This window comes from Aedes albopictus, chromosome 1, assembly GCF_035046485.1.
Source record: "Aedes albopictus strain Foshan chromosome 1, AalbF5, whole genome shotgun sequence".
NCBI classification, from domain to species: domain Eukaryota; kingdom Metazoa; phylum Arthropoda; class Insecta; order Diptera; family Culicidae; genus Aedes; species Aedes albopictus.
The window spans coordinates 184,125,880-184,147,253 of record NC_085136.1 but is presented as its reverse complement, the minus strand read 5'-3'; the positions used below and the strand labels follow the sequence as shown (position 1 = coordinate 184,147,253).

At 40.1% G+C, this 21,374-nt stretch overlaps 2 protein-coding genes across 8 annotated transcripts in view; one reads left to right on the top strand and one right to left on the bottom strand.

The window, feature by feature from the left end:
• Positions 1 to 21,374, bottom strand: part of LOC109405671 (protein ovarian tumor locus) — a 123,684-nt gene that overhangs the window by 71,477 nt on the left and 30,833 nt on the right. For 3 of the 5 annotated variants that reach the window (XM_029856451.2, XM_029856452.2, XM_062845957.1), the window contains exon 10: positions 12,718 to 12,801. The exons of the other annotated variants lie outside the window; for them this stretch is intronic. In XM_029856451.2, coding sequence (XP_029712311.1) covers positions 12,718 to 12,801 — 84 coding nt within the window. The remainder of the gene's footprint in view (positions 1 to 12,717; positions 12,802 to 21,374) is intronic. 5 annotated transcript variants of the gene reach the window in all.
• Positions 1,134 to 10,551, top strand: LOC134285359 (uncharacterized). Of its 3 annotated transcripts, XM_062845941.1 has the most exons (3): positions 1,134 to 1,686; positions 1,746 to 1,812; positions 1,869 to 10,551. In XM_062845941.1, exon 3 carries the CDS (start codon positions 3,837 to 3,839, stop codon positions 9,336 to 9,338), a length of 5,502 nt encoding a protein of 1,833 aa, XP_062701925.1. In that variant the 5' UTR covers positions 1,134 to 1,686; positions 1,746 to 1,812; positions 1,869 to 3,836; the 3' UTR covers positions 9,339 to 10,551. The 3 variants fall into 3 exon arrangements, 2 of the variants coding, with proteins under 2 accessions (XP_062701925.1, XP_062701926.1); XR_009996309.1 differs by having other exon boundaries at positions 1,134 to 9,828; positions 9,888 to 10,551; XM_062845942.1 differs by having other exon boundaries at positions 1,134 to 1,812.

Below are 21,374 nucleotides of genomic sequence, written 5' to 3'. Positions count from 1 at the left end.
TGCTTTTTCTTCATAACCGGTGCATGTGGAGGCACAGAGCAAGAGCGATTATTCAAACAATGTCTTTGCATGCCCTGAGGTCCTGAGATGTAAATGTGGAGCAATTTATGTACTTTAAATTCATGCTGGTCGAAGAAAACCATGAAAATGGTTTTCTTCGCTGGTATTAAAACCAGTTGGTTTTTGTATTGTAAATTGATTCTAAGATGCTGTGAACTTGGTTCGGTCTGGCTGAATGTGATTTGGAAAAATGGCGAGCAGCGCCATCGAAACATAATTGGTTCCTCCAACACCCATATTTCTAACAACGTATTCATTTCTCTCACGATTGTTTCTATGAGTCTGTTAGAAGTTAGAAATCTGACGGCGATGAGGAGAACTTGAAATGTTCATCACCTGAACCAAAACTAAAATATGTCGCTGATTCTATGGAATGGTTTACAGTTCACTCTGGTTGGATGCGAAATAATGTTTTGTATGTTCTGCCAAACAGAAATTTTGAATTTACTCCACAAAGAGCTGTCAGAATCACTGGATTTTTACATGGAAGGAAGTTCGAAGTTCATTATTTTCTTCACCCAATGGTTAAGAAAACTCAATTTAAAAAAAATGGTCTTTGGTTCGGTTTAGCAGAACCCCGACCATTTATCAGTCATCAACATTGTCCACTTGGTGGTCCTGGAACCGGTTCCCAGGACCGGTTCCGGGGACCCCGGAAACTTGATCAATTCTTAAATTGATTGTGAACATACCGTGCGATATATCGAAATTTGCAGAATATTGATGCGAATATATCAGTGATCATGTCGAATATCAAAAGCAGGTTTGGCCACTTGGTGGTTCCGGATGCCCCGAAAATGTGATCCATTTTGGCATTTTATATGACCATCTCGTGTGACACATCAAAATTTGCAGAATTTCATTTAAAAAAATCATCAGTTTTAAAACCTACTAAGGGAAACAACATTATACACCTAATGGTCATGGGACCGGTTCCCCGGACCCCGGAAAGATTCTCTCATTTTCTATGATCCATGATCTACCCGATATATAAAAAGTTGTAGAATTTTGATGTGAATACATCATTACTCACATCAGATATTACAGGCTGGATTAGCCACATGGTGGTTGTTAACTGCGCTACGTCTAACAGCCCGTCGAACTCTTCGTGCCCCATTGCCGTCAACGACGTCTGACACTGACAGGCTCTGTACCTTCGACAGCGAACGATATCCTAGAGTGCTGCAAAACAATCGAATATGCAAATCACGCGAAGACTGCTAAAGTGCAAACGCTCGGAATATATCTCCTCAAATTAATTTGTTTGGTTTATATGAGTTTTCTAGTTAAATATTTATATCAAGTTTATTGAATTCGACATAACAAATATTCTAGTTTTCGGATTCTATATCTAAAAGTAAGCGAATAATTCCTCATGAAGTGCACAGAAACTTAACCCTAATTATTATTGTTTACTTATAGTTAATGATTTCTTTTGTCTGAATTTGTTGAATTACACAAACATTATTATTATATACACATTCCTTAACTTGTTGGGTAAGTTTGCTGTGATTTAAGACGTGCCAATAATGCTAATCTACATATTCCTTAGTCCTTAGTGTGAGCCATAGAATTGGTTTAATTAAAGCAGGACAGCGCATACGAGTCTGACTACTGATAGTATAGGTGAGCGAACAAACCGATAAAGACATGAGGATTTCGATATTAACTGCAATTCTTAACAGACTAGACAATACGAGGACTACAAATTTGAATTCGACGAACATAAGTTGAGTGGTAGCAAGCACCATAGTAAGATTATCAAACCTATACATGTTATAATATCTAACTGTACCTCTATTCTACAGGAATTTTGTAATTACATCTCGGTCGAACAATAAATTAACAAAATCTTCTGCCCGCTACTGCCCAACATTTTACAAAATTCTATGCGACCAATTAGAGACGATGTCTAACAGAACTCCTACGTCCGGATCGAAGCTAGATGAGGCTGCCGCAAGCAAGAGTGATGTAGCGTCGGCAAATCCAACTACAGATGCTGCTGTAGTCACCGGAATCACCAATCTCACTATCGTGGAAAATGCAGTTAGCGGAGCGAAAGCGATTGAGGTGACGTCGGTACTAGGCACGACGAGTGCAACAGCTGCACAGCAAGTGGCTCTTCCGTCGAGCGCTCAGGTAAATGATCTTCCTCATGACATTAACGCTGCTCACATAAAGAGCAACAGGCTGAAGGACCGAGCATCGTTGGGTGAAGCCGGAGTAATAGACTGCGACCGTCAACTCCAGGGAGGCTGCTTCAGTGCTAAACCTCCAAATGCAACTATTCGCGTGAGGGTGACTCGGTTTAGTCACTGCGAGATGTGCAACGACCGTGATAATAGCAAAATGGTACAATGTGACAGCTGCGATTTATGGTACCATTTTGCATGTGTGGAAGTAACTGGTGGAATCGCTAATCAGAGTTGGAGCTGTCCAATGTGTTCGGAAAACGAAATCAATCTACCGCGCTTGGAAGACGCTCCAAGAGACGACCACTCTGAAACATCACAACGAGCACCACTCTCAAATCCTCCAAACTCGAAGAAAACCATTAGCCAGACAAGCAGCAAACGCAGCGAACAGCGAAAACTGGATAGGCAGTTACAAATGCTGGAGGAAATGAAGCAAATAGAACAAAAATATCTGAAAGAAAAGTATCGACTATTGGATGCAGCAGATGATGATAACATAACAGTGACCAGCGAAGAAATTTTGGGAAGCGAACATTTGTACAAAGTGCAAGGTTGGTTGCGGGATACAGAGAACTGCGGCGAAGACTGTGATTCCGGGCTAGTTGAAGAAGGTCTTCATCGCGAATTATTCTCAAGTAAAGCGAGAGCAAACTGTAGTGTCTACCTAATGGTTGTGCGCACACGATATCTACCTACATGAAATACCATTCATTACAGTACCTAAATATCTAGGTATGATTCATGATGTCTACCTAAGGTAGTATAAATACGGGTGGTCATTGGACCACACAGCAGATACTGCACAAGCCTTGGACTGTTAACATCTTTAATATTCTTCTTTTGAAGGATATAAAAGTGGCGACGAGGATCAAGGAACGTGTAATTTCTTTTGAGTTATTCCGAAATTATTTTCTTTTGGTTTTCAGGTTGTTGTAATAACAAATTGTTATTTTTGTGGAGAACGGAATTGTTCTTTTATAGTAGAATTGCCATTATGTTGTGAACAAAATGTTCTTTTTGGCCAATGTTGCATTGACGAAATTGTCTTTTTGTTTTGGTAATAACGAAATGTTATTTTTTGTGGTGAACGAAATTGTTCTTTTGTGGCGGAATTGTCATATGTTATGTTTTGGTGAATGGATTTGTGTTATTTGTATTTTTTGGTAAAGTTGCCGATGTTGGAATAGCGAAATCGTCTTTTTGTTTTTGTAGTTTTGTTAACGAACAGATATGTTCTTTGAAAGTGACGGACTCGTCAGTTAATTTGTGTCATCATTATTTTGGTGAATAATGTTATTTTTTTTGAAGTTTTCTAAAGGGGAGAGGACTGTAGTGTCTACCTAATGGTTGTGCGCACACGATATCTACCTACATGAAATACCATTCATTACAGTACCTAAATATCTAGGTATGATTCATGATGTCTACCTAAGGTAGTATAAATACGGGTGGTCATTGGACCACACAGCAGATACTGCACAAGCCTTGGACTGTTAACATCTTTAATATTCTTCTTTTGAAGGATATAAAACAAACATTAGTCAGCCTAGTAATCAGAGGCAGGCAGCTGATCCAACGAACATGTTAACCCAGCGAGGGCAGCATACGGCACAGCAGAGTTTTGTTCCCAACCTACGATCTACTCCGCGGGAAACAGTTGCACCATCCATGGCAACACGTCAACAAGATCCCCATCGAAGTAACCTGCGGCAGCACAGCACGTTGGCTCTAAACTCCCAGCTCCATACAGCACCGGTGACAGCACCAGATGATCGATTCGAGTTGATGCGGGAAAGCTCTCATCAGGGGTCTGCTTCTGCGCCCGTGGTTTCGAGACTACAAGTTCCTGGTTCCCAAACAGCCGCACCTCAGTTCGGCACAGCACTACCGTTCCGGGCTGCAGTGTCGTTTCGCCATCCTTTCACGTCGGAGATGCATAATCGGAACCATGTGACGACGCAATCTGAGCTAGGCAATCAACAGTTTGGAAGACCAAGGGGCACACGAAATCCATCTTCCGTATGTCAGGAGTCGAATGCATCCGAGGACAACGCGTATATCCTGAACCGCAGCCAATTAGCAGCACGTCAAGCTGTATCGAAAGAGTTACCTGAGTTCAACGGGAACCCTGAGGATTGGCCTTTATTTTTCTCAATGTATAATACCTCCACGCAAATGTGCGGCTTTTCAAATGAGGAAAATATGCTGAGATTGAGAAAGTGCTTGAAAGGAAAAGCCTTGGAAGCCGTTAGATGCCGTCTGCTACATCCATCTAATGTCTCCAGTGTCATCGCTACATTAAGAATGTTATACGGTAGGCCTGAAGCTATCGTTCAAGCGTCGATCAGGAAGATACGTTCTTTACCACCACCTCAAGTTGAGAAATTTGACACTCTAGTCAATTTTGCGTTGACAATTGAAAATCTCGTCGCGACCATCGAAGCTTGTGGCGTCGATGACTTCATCTATAATGCGGCCTTAAAATATGAGTTGATTGATCGTCTCCCACCCGTTTTGAAACTGGATTGGGCCAGGTACTCCAGAAACAATCCAGCCCCGAATTTAGTGGACTTCAGTCACTGGTTGTATGCAATCGCTGAAGATGCTTCTACGGTCATGCAAACATCAACAGGAGCGTCAAAAAATCGATGGACTAAAAGCGACGGGTTCATTAACGTCCATTCCGAAAGTGAGTCCAGTGAGATGCAAGAAAAAGAGCAAGGAGAAGCGCATGCAACATCTTCAGTACACATGACAGAATGCGTCGCTTGCAAAGGTAGTTGTTCGTCAATAGCCAAATGTCCCCGCTTCTCACAACTCAGCATCGACGCAAAATGGGATGTAGTGCGTGTAGGGAGAATTTGTCGCAAATGCTTGCGGAAGCACAACGGATCATGTAGACAGCAGAAACCTTGCGGTGTGCACGGCTGCACCTTTCTGCATCACCCCATGTTGCATAGTGAGAAGCAAACGATGTCTAGCTCCACTACCGAAGGTTCAATTAACGATACTGGAAACTGCAATGTTCATCAAACACAAACCAGTGGTGTCCTGTTTAGGATTGTTCCTATTGTACTGCATGGGCCAGAGAAGTCAGTGCAGACGTATGCATTCATTGACGACGGGTCTGAGCTAACGCTCATGGAAGCGAGTTTGGCTGAAGAATTAGGTATCACTGGTACACGATCATCGCTATGCCTAAAGTGGACCGGAGGAACCAAGAGAGTGGAGGATGAATCTCAACTAGTCGACGTAGAAATTTCAGGCGTAGGACAGGATGCCCGAAAATACAAGATGGATAAGATACACACTATTCATGGCCTACAACTTCGACCCCAAACATTAGTTTTCTCCGACTTGCAGCAGCAGTTCGACTATCTCCAAGGATTGCCAGTAGCATCCTACAATGATGTTAGTCCCAGAATACTGATTGGCCTTGACCACGCTGAGCTAGGTCATGTTATGAAAAGTCGTGAGGGAAAGCCAAGTCAGCCAATTGCTGTTAAAACGCGTTTAGGATGGATACTCTACGGAAGCTACTCTCAAACAAGCTCGGAGCTCAGCCACGTCAACGTCCACACCATAACTCTGTGTGAATGTAACAACGAAACCGAGGATGCCCTTCATAAAGAAATGAAACACTACTTTGCCATCGAAACTCTCGGGATTTATAAGTCCGAGGAAGCTTTACGGTCGATAGATGAACAACGCGCCTTTGATCTTCTTGAAAAAGGAACTCAGCTAATAGAGGGTCGCTACGAAACGGAACTTCTCTGGAGATACGATCACATTCGTTTTCCAGAGAGCAAGCACATGGCGTACCGAAGGTGGTTATGCCTTGATAGGCGTATGGAGCGAGATCCTAATTTCTCAGAAACAATGAGATCAAAGATCGCAGACTATTTGTCCAAAGGCTACATTTGTAAAGTGACAGATTGCGAATTAAACGAACACCATCAAAAGAAATGGTATTTGCCAATATTTCCGGTGTTGAATCCTAACAAACCTGGTAAAGTTAGGATTGTGTGGGATGCGGCCGCTAAAGCAAACGGCATTTCACTTAATTCGTTGTTACTAAAAGGACCCGACTTGTTGTCATCGCTTCTGACGGTCCTTATTCAATTTCGGGAATTTCGGATCGGAATATGTGGCGATATCAGGGAAATGTACCTGCAAATACGTTTGAAAGGAAATCCCCAACTATGTTTTTTCTGGAAAGAAAACGAACAGGACACTGAACCAAGCATCTACGCCATGCGGGTGCTACCATTTGGCGTGTCATGTGCGCCTAGCATTGCGCAATATGTTAAGAACGTAAATGCGCAAAGGTACGAAGAAGAGCATCCCGCCGCCGTAAATGCTATTGTCAAACAACATTACGTTGATGACATGCTTTCTAGCGTTGAAACGAAGCAAGAGGCTACGGAATTAGCATGCACCGTGAAAAACATTCACGCCGAGGCTGGTTTTGATATGCGTAACTGGATTTCAAACTGCCCTGAGGTGTTGGCTGCAATGAACGAGCAGCAGATCATCGAAAAGGAATTCAACATGGCTGAAGGAGTCGGCACCGAAAAAGTTCTTGGAATGTGGTGGAATACGTCCTCAGACTGCTTCACGTTCAAAATATCTCCGCGGTACGATCCTGACTTGATTTCCGGTAGCCGCCGTCCAACAAAGCGGGAGGTGCTTAGAACGTTGATGATGATTTTCGATCCGCTAGGTTTGATCGGACATTTTTTGATGTTTCTAAAAACAATTTTGCAAGAAATTTGGAGAACATCGATCACTTGGGACGATCCAATCGAACAAACCCAATTTGAGCTGTGGTTACAGTGGTTGAAAGTCCTTCCTGAAGTGGCAATGGTGGAAGTTCCTCGATGCTACAGGACAGCTACATCAGTTGAAAGCTCCAATGATATCCAGATGCACATATTTGTCGATGCAAGTGAAAAGGGATTCGCTGCTGTTGTATATCTGAGGTTTCACGAAGGAGATAGGATCGAAACAGCTTTAGTGGCTTCTAAAACTCGTGTAGCGCCGCTAAAATTTCTGTCGATCCCACGGTCTGAGCTTCCAGCTAGCGTTATAGGAGTTCGTTTAGCGACTAGTATACAGCAGTCTCTCTCAATCAAAGTTAATCGACGATTTTTCTGGACTGACTCTAGTGACGTCATTAGTTGGATAAAATCGGATCATCGCCGATATAGTCAGTTTGTAGCCTTCAGGATCAGTGAGATACTTGAAGCTACGGAAGTGAACGAATGGCAGTGGCTACCGACCAAAGAAAATGTTGCTGACGAAGGAACGAAATGGAAACGGGTTCCCGATATGTCTAGGACCAGCCGCTGGTTCAATGGACCGGAATTTTTGAAGAAATCTGCTACCGAATGGCCTTTAAAGCAGCATACCAAAGAAGAAACTAAAGCAGAACTGCGCCCGCATCTGCTTGTACATATGCTGATGCCAACACCAATCATCGACCCAATGAAATTTTCCCAGTGGACATCACTACTGCGTAGAACAGCGTTCGTGTTTCGCTTCATTAGAAACTTGAGAGCACCAACACCAGAACACAAAAATACGGGAGTCCTGACACAATCGGAACTGAATGCAGCTGCAAATTATCTGTACCGGGTAGCCCAAGGTAGTACATACGCCGATGAAGTAGCAGTGTTATCGGATGTAGGAATGTCCGGTAACAAGAAAACCACAATTCCAAGGAATAGCCGTATATACCGACTTTGTCCGTTTATGGATGAACACCGTGTATTACGCGTGCGTGGTAGAACCATCGCATGCAAATATATCGACACAGATGCAGTGAATCCAATAATCCTCCCAAGGCAAAATCAAATTACCAAACTTATCGTGGCCCATTACCATGGTAAGTACCATCATCAAAATCACAATACGGTTGTCAACGAGCTACGACAACGATACAGCATCCCTCGCTTGAAAGCAACATACAACAGGATTCGGAAGGACTGTCAGCTGTGCAAAAACGAGCGTGCTAAACCACAAGCACCCCTAATGAGTGATTTGCCCCTGTCCCGCCTAGATGCTTATGCTCGCCCCTTCACACACATGGGCGTTGATTATTTTGGGCCATTAATAGTTAGCGTCGGACGGCGTCAGGAAAAACGATGGGTTCTACTGGCGACTTGCCTTACTGTACGTGCCATCCATCTCCAGATCGTACATTCCTTAACTACTGGTTCATGCATTATGGCGCTTAGGAATGTAACGGCAAGGAGAGGTGTTCCAGCAGTCATATACAGTGACAGAGGCACGAATTTTATAGGAGCAAGTAAAGAACTTAGGGTGGCAGTCGAGAACATCGACCACGAGCGGCTCGCGACAGAGTTCACTACACCGTATACAACTTGGACGTTCATCCCTCCTGCGTCACCGCATATGGGCGGAGCGTGGGAGCGCCTTGTTCGCAGTGTTAAGCAAAACCTTGCAAAGCTGCAATCACACCGAAGCGTATCTATGGAGGTTCTTGAAAATATGTTGGCTGAAGTGGAAAACGTTATTAACTCTCGTCCGCTAACTAACATTCCTATCGACGACGATCAATCACCGGTGTTAACCCCCAACCATTTTTTGCTGGGTTCAAGCAATGGTTTACGATCATGGGTTGCGTTCGACGACACCTCTTCAGTGTTGAAAAACTGTTGGCAGCTTTCCCAAACCATGGCGAATCAGTTTTGGAAACAGTGGGTTCGAGATTATTTGCCACTAATCACTCGACGGACCAAATGGTTTGAAAAAGTGAAACCAGTGGAAATTGGTGACATCGTCATTTTAGTGGACCCCAAATTACCCCGCAACACTTGGCCTAAAGGAAGGGTCATTGGCAGCAAACGAGGGAGTGATGGACAAGTACGAAGCGCTACGATCCAGACTTCTACCGGGATTTACGAGCGGCCAGCGGTCAAAATCGCCGTTCTTGACGTAGGCGTTTGTCATAATACGCTTCAGGGAATCCAGAAGCGCATTCCGGGGGAGAGTGTTAACTGCGCTACGTCTAACAGCCCGTCGAACTCTTCGTGCCCCATTGCCGTCAACGACGTCTGACACTGACAGGCTCTGTACCTTCGACAGCGAACGATATCCTAGAGTGCTGCAAAACAATCGAATATGCAAATCACGCGAAGACTGCTAAAGTGCAAACGCTCGGAATATATCTCCTCAAATTAATTTGTTTGGTTTATATGAGTTTTCTAGTTAAATATTTATACTAAGTTTATTGAATTCGACATAACAAATATTCTAGTTTTCGGATTCTATATCTAAAAGTAAGCGAATAATTCCTCATGAAGTGCACAGAAACTTAACCCTAATTATTATTGTTTACTTATAGTTAATGATTTCTTTTGTCTGAATTTGTTGAATTACACAAACATTATTATTATATACACATTCCTTAACTTGTTGGGTAAGTTTGCTGTGATTTAAGACGTGCCAATAATGCTAATCTACATATTCCTTAGTCCTTAGTGTGAGCCATAGAATTGGTTTAATTAAAGCAGGACAGCGCATACGAGTCTGACTACTGATAGTATAGGTGAGCGAACAAACCGATAAAGACATGAGGATTTCGATATTAACTGCAATTCTTAACAGACTAGACAATACGAGGACTACAAATTTGAATTCGACGAACATAAGTTGAGTGGTAGCAAGCACCATAGTAAGATTATCAAACCTATACATGTTATAATATCTAACTGTACCTCTATTCTACAGGAATTTTGTAATTACATCTCGGTCGAACAATAAATTAACAAAATCTTCTGCCCGCTACTGCCCAACAGTGGTCCTGAAACCGATTCCCGAGGCCCCGGAAATGTGACCAATTCCCTGAATTTATATGACCCTACCATGTGGCGCATCATAATTCGTTGAATTTCATGGATAATTTTCCAGTTATCAAACCAGCTACTGAAGAGAACATTGTCCCACAAGTGGTCCCTGAACCGGTTCCCTGGCCTCCTAGAATTATACCAGTTCTCGCATTTTCATTAACCATGCCGTCCGATAGCCAAGGATCACCGCTCATGCTTTACAATACAGTTGGAAAAACTAGAACAACACCTGGCCTGCATAAAGCACTAAAGCGGACCGGAAGTGACGGTGAGCCAGCCCCACCTATATTGTTTTCTTTTGAAAAATGCCCTAAAAATGTCTCATAAAAACACAATACATTCTACTGTTTTTCGCGAAAAAATGTATGAAAATTTTCTCAAAATTGTATGGTTAAGATACATAACGACCACCATTTTTTATTGTAAAACTAAAAATAATAAAATAAAAATATTTTCCGAAAAAATGATGTTGTAACAATAAAATTTATTGTATTTTTATGATATTTTTTATCAGGGATGGGAAAGCGAGTAGACTGTATTAAATTAACGAAATTTATTTAGCAAACTGAAACACGTCTGAACACGGCGCGTTTTTATTACTTTTTGAATTTTCCTTCTTCCTACTCTTCTATCTCTTTCCTATCTGTTTCCGCTCGCACTGAGCCAAATTTCCTCAAACTCTACACAACTAACTCCTATCACATACACGGAAAACTCATTGCTTTACATTTTTCTTTTACACTGAAATATACTCATTCCAAATTCAAATCAAACATTCTTTTCTATTTTAGTGTAACACTCAGCAAATGCTGTTCGCCGTAGTTTTTTTCTTTATTATAGTGTTTTTAAACTTACGCTAGTACGATCCATCGATTTGTCTCGGATTTAAACCATCTGATGGACCATCTCCCCAAGACGTGGGAGTTGGTCCCCATGAGCTATCCGCCATGACCCCCCACCCCCCCCCCCCCCCCCCTTTTGAGGAGTATTACCTAGTAATCCTACATTAAGGCTCCCCCAAACCGACGCGACTCTTTTCCAGCGACACGACTTTTTGTCGCTATGTTTTTGTCGCGAAATCGCTGCGCACTGATTTGAATGGGACCTTCTACACTGCGACGACGTCGTCGCAGGCGACAAGCGACAGTGCAGCGATTTTTGTACTTGTCGCCGGTGTGTCGCGGCGCTGGTCGCTGCATGCACAGTTTTCGTCGCTGTCGCGGGGCGACTAAGTTTTGTTTGTGACTAGTTTTCGCGTTGGTGTAGATGGTTGATGCGACGCATTTATCGCTATAGTCGTTGAGAAAAATCGCGGCGATAAAAAATCGTGTCGCCGGAAAAGTCGCCTTGGTTTGGGGGAGCCTTTATAGAGATCTGCGGAGGCGGCCATTGTAAGCCAATCGTGCAGAGAGAACTGTCAAAGTGTGAGCCAAATGAACATGCTTATCGTTCGTAGGAAGGCGTCGTTTGAACGGTATTGCAATCGGAACTGAATAAATTAAAATAATTTATTTTTAATATCGAGATATTGGCGGCATATGTATGTTTAGTAAAAAGATAAAAATTTATAGATTCTGCTTTCAAAAGCTCATGCTTATGACGACACTTTTGTTGCGGCACTTGTCGAAAAAACTTCCATTGCTGCTTCTTGCTTCACTTCTGCCGATATGATTAGCGTAACACTTTTGCATTGAATTTCAGATTTCTTCGATTGCTCCGCTATTTCAACAAAAAATTGAAAAAAAAAATTCTACCATAATTAGAAAATGTAAACAAAACAACTTGAACCACAACGAAGTCACGCATAAAGTTTGAACATCTAGCTTTGTAGCAAGTGTTGGCAGCTGTTGTAAACCAAAACAAACAGCGTTGCCGAATCGATGTATGTAACTTCCGCTCATCTCTATGTAGAGGATTTCTACTCATGAAGCAGCAGGTAAAGACAGCTAATTTTTTTGGCCAAAACATGTCAATACCAGTAGCATCCATATTATGGGGAATCATAGCCTACCTGATCGAACAAAAGCACCACGTTGACGCGTATGAGTGCTGGCACGTGGTTCCTCTTGTTACATGTTCGTGTAGCCAGAAAAAGTGATACTGATTCGATATTTATTGCAATTACAAAAAACTTTGTATGCAACTCGTTGCAAAACTCGATTTTTTCAGCACTCGTCGTATTTATCCAACTCGGCAAGCCTCGTTGGATAAATGTACGACTCGTGCTGAAAAAAATATCATTTTGCAACTTGTTGCATAAATAACCATTTAAGCCAGACCCAAAATGCAGCTCAATTCAAGACTTTCAATGCAAAATATGATGAATATTACATTATAAAATTGTGGAGTGTGATTTTTTGAATTATGTTTTACGTTCGGTCAATCGAACCTCATTTTTGTTTTCGATCGAATCCACTTTCGAACGAAAATCGTTCGCATTCCCGTTTACGCCAGCAAAATCAAATGGCCTACTGATTCGATCGAACCAAAAACGTTCGAAAGTGGATACGTCCGTAAACAAGAATGAGGGTGGTAAACTTTTTTCGATTTGGATGGTCTGATTGATACTTTGGTATAATGATACTTACGTGGCAAATCGCTTCCGTTTGGAACAGTGCTTTGAGGGGCATTAAAATTTGGCACTCCTTCGCTGTATCTTACTGCGGGTAAAGCTGAAACAAATTGTAATCATTTAAATAAAATTACGTCTAATGAAATTGAGTCTAATCTATTGATTAACTCATAGAAAATCACACAGACCGTCGTACAATCATACATAGAAAGGCATTACAGACCAAACTTGAAGACTCCAATAACAAATTCAATCTGTTAAAATGTTATGCACCACTGAAATGTTGAAAGATCCATAACAAAATTCATCAAAATACCTTATGACTTTTTGCTATAATTATTAAAAATTTTGGATGACATAAGTTTTGACAAATTTCATAAGATAGACTAATGAAAAGAGCAAAAAAATCTTAAAGGATGCAGACTGGATTCGATCGATGAACATCGAGATTACCGAGCTCGTGTTTAATCCTCACGGCTACCGACGCTTGAGAATACCATATTGCTTAACCCTCTAATACCCAAATTTTTGATTTTGATCTAAATATCATTTTTTGTCATCTAAAATCGATATGAACATGTTTTGGATTATGATTCTTTTTAATTCTCGATTTCGTGAATTTCAGTTTTTGATTTTTCTAATTTTTATTTTTGAACATCCCCACACTTTTATATTTTTCCTGGAAGCCAATTTGGGGAACAGATTTTTTGAGATGAAAACATTTTGAGATTTTATGATAAATGTTGAAATATTAATATTTCAATTTTTTTTCGCAGAAAATTTTATTTTCCGTGTAATTTTAAGGAAAATAATTTTAGAGTGTATTCGATTCCCTCAAAGTACTAAACAAGGATAAAATGATTTGGGAAAAAAATAAAATATGTTAATTGTAGCGATTCAATACAAAATAAACAATGACTTCTAAAAGGTGACTAAAATATCAATTTTTCAATGATTTTAAAAAAATGTAAATACGCTAAAATACACCAAAAACCATTTTGAGATATACACTCAGCCAAATAACCTTAAGATTTCCATAAGGCCCAACTTATGAAACAGCCTTTAAATAAATCATAATGATTCGGATAAATTTCATAAGGTCACTCTATGATGTAAAATCGTTTCACAGCTTGGCTTTTATTCATGTTTAGCATCATGGTTTTCTCAAACGTCGGTAGCCGTGTGGATAAAACACGGGCTCGATGATCTCGACGTTCATGGATCGAATCCAGTCTGCATCATTTCAAGATTTTTTTGTTCTTTTCATAAATCTATCTTATGAAATTTGTCATAGCACGATCAATTTTCATAAGGTATTCTTATGTCATCCATAAGAATTAGTTATAGCAAATTTTCATAAGGTATTTCGATGAATTTCGCTAGTTTTTTTCGCTGAGTGTACAGAACAGTTCTAAATATCAACCAAAAATATAAAAAAAAATGATTTTCCACGAAACAAAAATTACAAAAATGCTCAAACTATACCCCGTCTAAAGGCGGGATTGGGTATTAGAGGGTTAACATGTATAAAAGTCAAACTTTGAGTGTAGAATTAGCGTTATGTTAAAATACACATAAATAAAAATAAAAAAAAAAGCCAAGTTGTGTGACGATTTTTTTTGTCATAGAGCGACCTTATGAAATTCATTCGAATTATTATGATTTATTTAAAGGGCGTTTCATAAGTTAGGCCTCATGGTAATCTTAAGATTATTTGGCTGAGTGTAGAATTTGAGGTCGTCATTGACCGCTCATAGAAGAGACCGAAAGAGCGGAAAGAACAGAAGGCAGAAAAGTCCAAAGGCGAAAAACCTAGCAGATACGATGGAAAAGCCAAAAGGCAAGAAAGACTAAGAGACAGCTACCAAAACAAATTTCTGAGACACATAACAATAGAGGCAATAAACTTTAGAGGGAGAATGTTGCTACCGTAACATCTCTTAGTGGCGGAAATAGGGAGGGATTCGGACCCGTTCAAAAGATTCGTATCTGTAAAGTGAGTGAGTGAGCCGTAGATCTTTTACAGACAGAGCTGGGTCACTAGTTTACATGCTTCTGTGAGAAAGAGCCTAAAAGAACCGATAGGTTCTCTTTGTTTTGCTCTGGTTTATTTCCAAAGCATGTTTTTTTTTCGCGCCAAGCACACGCAACCAACAGCGGTTGTCCGGTTTCCTCCCCCTGGCCATGCAGCCGCAAACAACGCACACGATCTCTCGCTCTTAGCTCAAGCGGAAGAGCAGTACCGGCAGTCCGGTTCGGACAGAGCTGATCCGAACAACACGAACTCAACATTATCATTTCTTTCGTTCGGTTCTTCAGCAGCATCCAGTGTGTTGTGTGGTGCTGGCGCTGGGAGAGAGATAATGCGGGTATGACGGATCAAGAGAATGAGTGTGGGCTGCTATGTTTGAGAGAATAAACTGGAAGGAAGCAATCCCATTTGGTTCGGTGAAGCTTGGTCATTCATTCCATAGCTGAACCGCTGATCTGCTCAAAAGATCCGGTTCACTTATGTGATGGATCCACTTCGGATCCGGTCACTGAAGTGAGCCGTTTTGCCCACCTCTACTTAAATGCACTCACTCACTTGGTTGCCATAAAATTCAAAAATAATGAAAATTGATCCATTTATGGTTTATGTAGTCACAATTGCTGCCGCAATATGTAACTTATTTTTCAACTATATTAGGTGTAGTTTTAGCACTTTTGTATGCAGCTGAACGTCATTAAACATAATTTAAATTTTCGACTATGTATTTATTTTTGTTGCAAGGTTGTGTGCATACTTCTTAAAGTGTGCAGCAGTTTGACGTTTGCAGAATAGGTCTTCTTTGTCTTGAGGTTGGATGATTTCGCTGGATAAGCAATATTTAACAAGAAATCAAACATCTGTTTCGACAATAATGAGAAATAGTTGACCCTGTGTTCTGGAATCTTACCCGACTTCTCCACTAGACAGAAATGTCATGTCTTTTTTCTGGACAGATGTGTCATGACAGAAATGTTCTCCTACCGTCTGCATGGAGAGCAGCGGTGTTGATCACTTCTGTAACGTTTTCTCTTTCTGGCAGCAAAATGGCAAGACATTTCTGTCTAGTGCAGACGTGGGGTTGCACTCCCGTGCAAAAGTTTGGGGTCACCCCCTCAAAACATGGAAATGTATTTGGGTCATATCTCAGTCACCTTGCATTCAATCTACATGTTCTTAGACTCTATTGAAAGATAAAGGGTTAGATTTGATTCGTAGGTACTTACCATTCTTATGAAATTCATAGTAATAAAAAGTTTACCTAAACACATGTTTTTCTGTACGAAAAATTGTTTTCCGTTTAATTTAAAATTGGGTCGACCAAAGTTGCATTAGAACCCTATTTCTATCCTCTTTGAGAGCCATTCATTATATTTTAGCGGAAAAATTCATTACATAATTTAAATTATCGAGTTAGGTTTACAAGTCACAATGCAAAAGTATGGGGTTACCCCTTAGTATGTTGCATCATGCAAAAGTTTGGGATCACCTTCCAAATGAAATCTAAGTTGGATTTTTATTCACATCGTCATTTTTTGCACAACTTCAATTCCTTCTTTGATAGTTGAAAGGCAAGACACAGAAATGGTTATGAAATTTTCATAAACTAAGGCCGTTCGCAATGCTGTTTTATTTTGTATGGCGAGTTTTAAAAATTTTAAAACTCGCCATACAAAATAAAACAGCATTGCGGACGGTCTAAGTTCTAGAAAGTTATGGTAGAAAATGGTATATAAAACCATACTAAATCAGCTAAGTTCGTTGTATGAAGTGCGAAAGTGGATGGAAGTGAGATAAAAATGGCTGATTTGTGAATTCTTCCCTATAAAACTGTAAGTAAGCAGATGGTCATGGGTTCGATCCCAGACATCGGCCCTTAGTGCCGATTTCTTCACCTCGGCTTAACTCGTAAGCCAAGCTTACCCATATAGTTAAACCTGGCTTAACGCCTAAGCCAGGGTGAAGAAATCGGCCCTTAGAGTGTAAGTTAACCCTTGGTACCCTTGGCTACTCTATAAGCTACAACTTTACCGAACACCACATTCAAATAGGACGCCTCATTAATTAGTTATCGATTTCTCAAACTATGGGTCGCGACCCACTGGTGGGTCGCGGGCTGATTTTTAGTGGGTCGCGAAGGTTTAGGCGTTATTGTAATAAATATCTTCCTTAACTTCCTTAACTTTGGTTCCTCTTTGATTTTTTCCAGGGTTGTGCAGTTTCAGGATGGTCAATGTCGAATGACACTCGCTCTAACCATCACTTCATACGACAAACGCAGTCCATCAAAACATAATCGATTCACGCAAAAGCCACTCAAGCCAACCCTCGTTCAATTCAGAGTCAACCACATCCAACAGCAGCGATCGTCTCTTGTTTTCGAACCACACGATGAAACACCGAAGCGAGTTTTTGTTCTACGCTTTGCATTCTATTCATAGGGCGTGCTATGTTTGTGTTTGCTGCGCCATGCAATACTACTTATACCGTTTTTCTTTTTGATCCAGTTCCAACCTGGGTTGGAACTGGATGAGATCACAGTTTCAACCCCAACCCGACTTCGGTTTCGCTTGTACTAAAGTTTGTTTGAATTTGTTTGACGTTTGTTTGTTTACACATTTTCCGCCAATCCAGTTCCAACCCAGGTTCAAAAAGAAAAACGGCATTAATAAATTGACCTTCATCCTGGCATTTTCAGACGAGAGTCACCCAGCAGTGAGTGACATAGCTCTGCGTCGGAACGACGATTAAGAAGCGTTCGGCTACTCAAGAGATTTGCAGAGAAAGAGCGTGGCGGCGGCAGCCACCGTATCAATGCGTTCGTCTCCAATGTGTTCGATAGCAACATAGAGACGGTCGGCTGTAGCGTTGATGGAGGAAGAAGGGCAATGTTGATGTTGCGGCTTTTTTGTGTTATGATGGTGATAATGCACAAGACTGATTTTTTCCAAACTTCTGTATTATGAGTCACAGTCGAATCAAATCGAGTATTGAAGCTATTCTGTATTCTAAAATCTGTCTCTAACGATGAAATTCATTATAAGAAGGTCTAAAATTCTGTGAATGTTTAAGAATCCTCCAAATTTTCTGTTCTTGAAGGATAAGTTCAAGTTAGATTGGTGCTTGTAGTTTACATTTAAGAATAATTTTTTATTGATAGTTTCAGTAGTTAGAATTACAAAAAGTCGGAATGTCAAAAATCAGGCGGAAAAGCACTGGATTTTGAAAACAAACCATCGACTTTTTGGTTATGTCTACGAAACATATGTATATTTATAAAGGCTTCGGTTAAGCTAGGGTAAGAAATCAAACTTTGAACTAGTCAAATTGTAATCTTAATTTGAACCATTTCAAAATTCATCAAAACGACGTATTTTTTAGGCAAATATTGTCCCGAAAAAGATGGTAAACAGCTTTCCGTAATAAAACCTGATAACATGGACTTTAAATGCATTGAAAAATGCGTTTTTGTCATGGAAAACTGGCAATTAAAAAATCACTGTGATTCACCCCATTCCCCCCCAGAGAAAGCACATTTTCGGTGCACTCGTACAGCTCATGCATTGTATCACACGCAATAAGTGAACACGTCAAATGAAAGCTTATTTATCGTAGAATCGACCAACCGAATAATATTCCGCATTATTTGTCATAAAATTATCAAATTTAAGTAATTCTTACTTGGATAATCTTATCTTGAATTGAACCATTTGAAATCTAGATTTGAACTAGTGAATGGGGGCGAGCTTCCAGTGTTGGCCTGCAGACTGCGCTAGCGGTTGCTTTGTTTACTCTTGGGCGATGGAAAATTCCAAATTTAGTTTTCGAATTCCTGAAGAATTCCGAACATTCTGAGCTGAAATTCCACTGCCTAATGAAAAAGAGTTATGAGAATTAGCAGATCCATGTGATTTTTAGTTGTTTAGCATGAAATTGGCTGTTGCGGGAATTGCTCGAGCTGCTGCCGCCACTAGTTCAAATCTAGTTTAAAATTGGTTCAAATTATGATTACGATGGTTCAAATTAAGATTAAAATCACTATTGACAAATAATTGAATTTCTCAATGAAATTTGGTGCAAATGTTAACTTTTTGCCACTTTACGGAAAGCTAATACCCGTGGCTTTCATATACTTGAGACCTTACCGTAGTAAATTATTTCCATGTGGATGAAAAAATCGATCAAATGTGCCGCTGCTTCAGAAAGCCACAATTTGGTTCAATTCATGATTACACAGCGCAACATTTTTTTGTCTCAAAAGCAAACTTATGTGTCTCCGAAGGATTTTGGGCCGCTGAATCCGAATCCGGGCTCAGATTTGCTCTAACACTTCACAATTTTGAGCTATACCTCAATTTATAGGGCAAAATATGCGGTTTTGGGCTTTTTTGACTGCAAGCCATTAAGCAAGGAAATATTTTTTTAAGCAATCAAAAGGTTAATTGGTCAATTAACATCTAAATTAACGACTCATGCAAAATATTTCGTTATACCAAATCGAATTTGACAGTTTTAAGCGATCTATGTTAGGTGCGATATTTCCCATACAAGTCACCCTCCAAAAGTTGCATGCAAGTTTTCATGCTAACATAAAATGCTTTAATCTATTAAATTTGATTAGGAAAAACGAAATATTTTGCATGAGTCGTTAATTTAGATGTTAATTGACCAATTAACCTTTTGATTGCTTAAAAAAAAATTTCCTTGCTTAATGGCATGCAGTCAAAAAAGCCCAAAACCGCATATTTTGCCCTATAAATTGAGGTATAGCTCGAAATTGTGACGTGTTAGAGCAAATCTGAGCCCGGATTCGGATTCAGCGCCCCAAAATCCTTCGGAGACACATAAGTTTGCTCTTGAGACAGACAAAAAGTTAATTTTTGTTACGCTGTGTTACCTACCCTACCTATAAAAAATAGCTGAAATCGAAAGAAAATTCTTAAAGCTCTGCAGAAGGATTAAATTGCCATCATATCTTCGAAGTCCTTGTTGAAATTTTATATTTTCTTTATACTTGAATGTGTGCCAAATTCCTAAAAATCTGTGGAGTTCCATTGTATTACAATATTATGGTAAGTGGGGGCAGGATGGGTCACCTAAGAAATGGATCCCTATAACATTCTGAATATAAATAGCATTTCTCTGTTTTCTATCACGACTTCCAGATACACTAATCAGCTATGATATAAGGGTATAGAAAGGTCATACAGTTTGAAACCTGCTTCTTGACAAACAATTGTCAAAACATGACCCATCTTGCCCCACCTCATTTCTACGGGGGCAAGATGGGTCAGCTATCAGAAATTCGATTTTTCTCCAACAAAAAATACTAGATCTTCTAATTTTTCTCTATACATCTAAGCTTCACATACGTATAGATTACATGAAAGAAGTGTTGAAACATATCGGTAGATTATTCTCAGAAGTACAATATTTTTATTCAGGTAGCCATAAAAAACTTTGAAAACTTAAATCACTTAAAATCACTTTTTTGTGTATCCACGTCGTTCATCTGGGAAAATTATAGAAAGATTCAAAAAATAAATAGTACGGTTGAAAACGGTACTGACCCATCTTGCCCCCTGACCCATCTTGCCCCCACATACCATACATGGAGTCAAAAAGGTTCATTTTTTATTAGAAGCGTACCAGCTTATCTCAATGCCTTAAGGCACATGTTTTACAGAAGCATATTTCTTGGGTATTTTAACCTTATTTTGATTATCAGAAAATGAACGTTGTATATTAAAAAAAAAAAACTTAAACTATCATGAAGTAAATGTTACGTAACTCAAGCTAATCGCAACCTTGAATTAGTCACTTTTAACTCATATACTTAAGCATATGTAGAAGTGGGAGCTTCGGAATGAAACGGACACGGGTAAGTTTCGGAGTAACTTTATTACCGACCACACTGGTCGGAGTCTAGTCAAGAACTGACTGTTAGGAAAAATAACAAGGGTTGTCAAGGGTGTAACTAACCTACCCGAGGCAAGGCCTACTACGTCAACAACATATCTCACAACCATAGCGATAAAATATAATTAGTCCTAATTTTCTTAAATTACCTTTTTTTTGGAAAAAAAACTTGCTGATGGGTCGCCAAATTCTATTCCAATCCAAAGTGGGTCGCAGTCTAGAAAAGTTTGAGAACCCCTGGATTACACTATTCGATGGGCATCACTGCAGTTTGCCTTGAAAAATAGTAGCCAAGATTTCTGTGTACTATCTTTGGCGCCATATTATTACAAGTTTTATTTTTGTGTTGAATGTGCTATTTTAACTTGTAAATATTCGCCTAGAATTAATGCACATTTATAGGGCTCTGGCAGAATAGAGGCCCGCAATCCTATTTCGATTGCCAACATTCAGGCCCTTTCGGGCCGTGATTAAGTACTAGAGATGAAAACCTTTCCCTGGCACAGACTTCAAGTTATAGAACTCTAATGATGAAACCCGAATCGGGATGCCCCTTAGGATTAGAAATTCCTAGGCGAAACTCAAGCTATGAAAGCAACAAATGCTGCGAACGAAAGGCAACCTACCATAGAAAATACGATTACAGGATTGACTGATGGACCAACAACATTAATGAAACCTCGTCATCCTGTCATCGGAAATTGTTATCCACTAAGGTAACTGGG

Bases quoted from the DNA above. Each gene is read 5' to 3' on its own strand.
- LOC134285359 (XM_062845941.1), top strand. From the start codon at position 3,837: ATGTTAACCCAGCGAGGGCAGCATACGGCACAGCAGAGTTTTGTTCCC.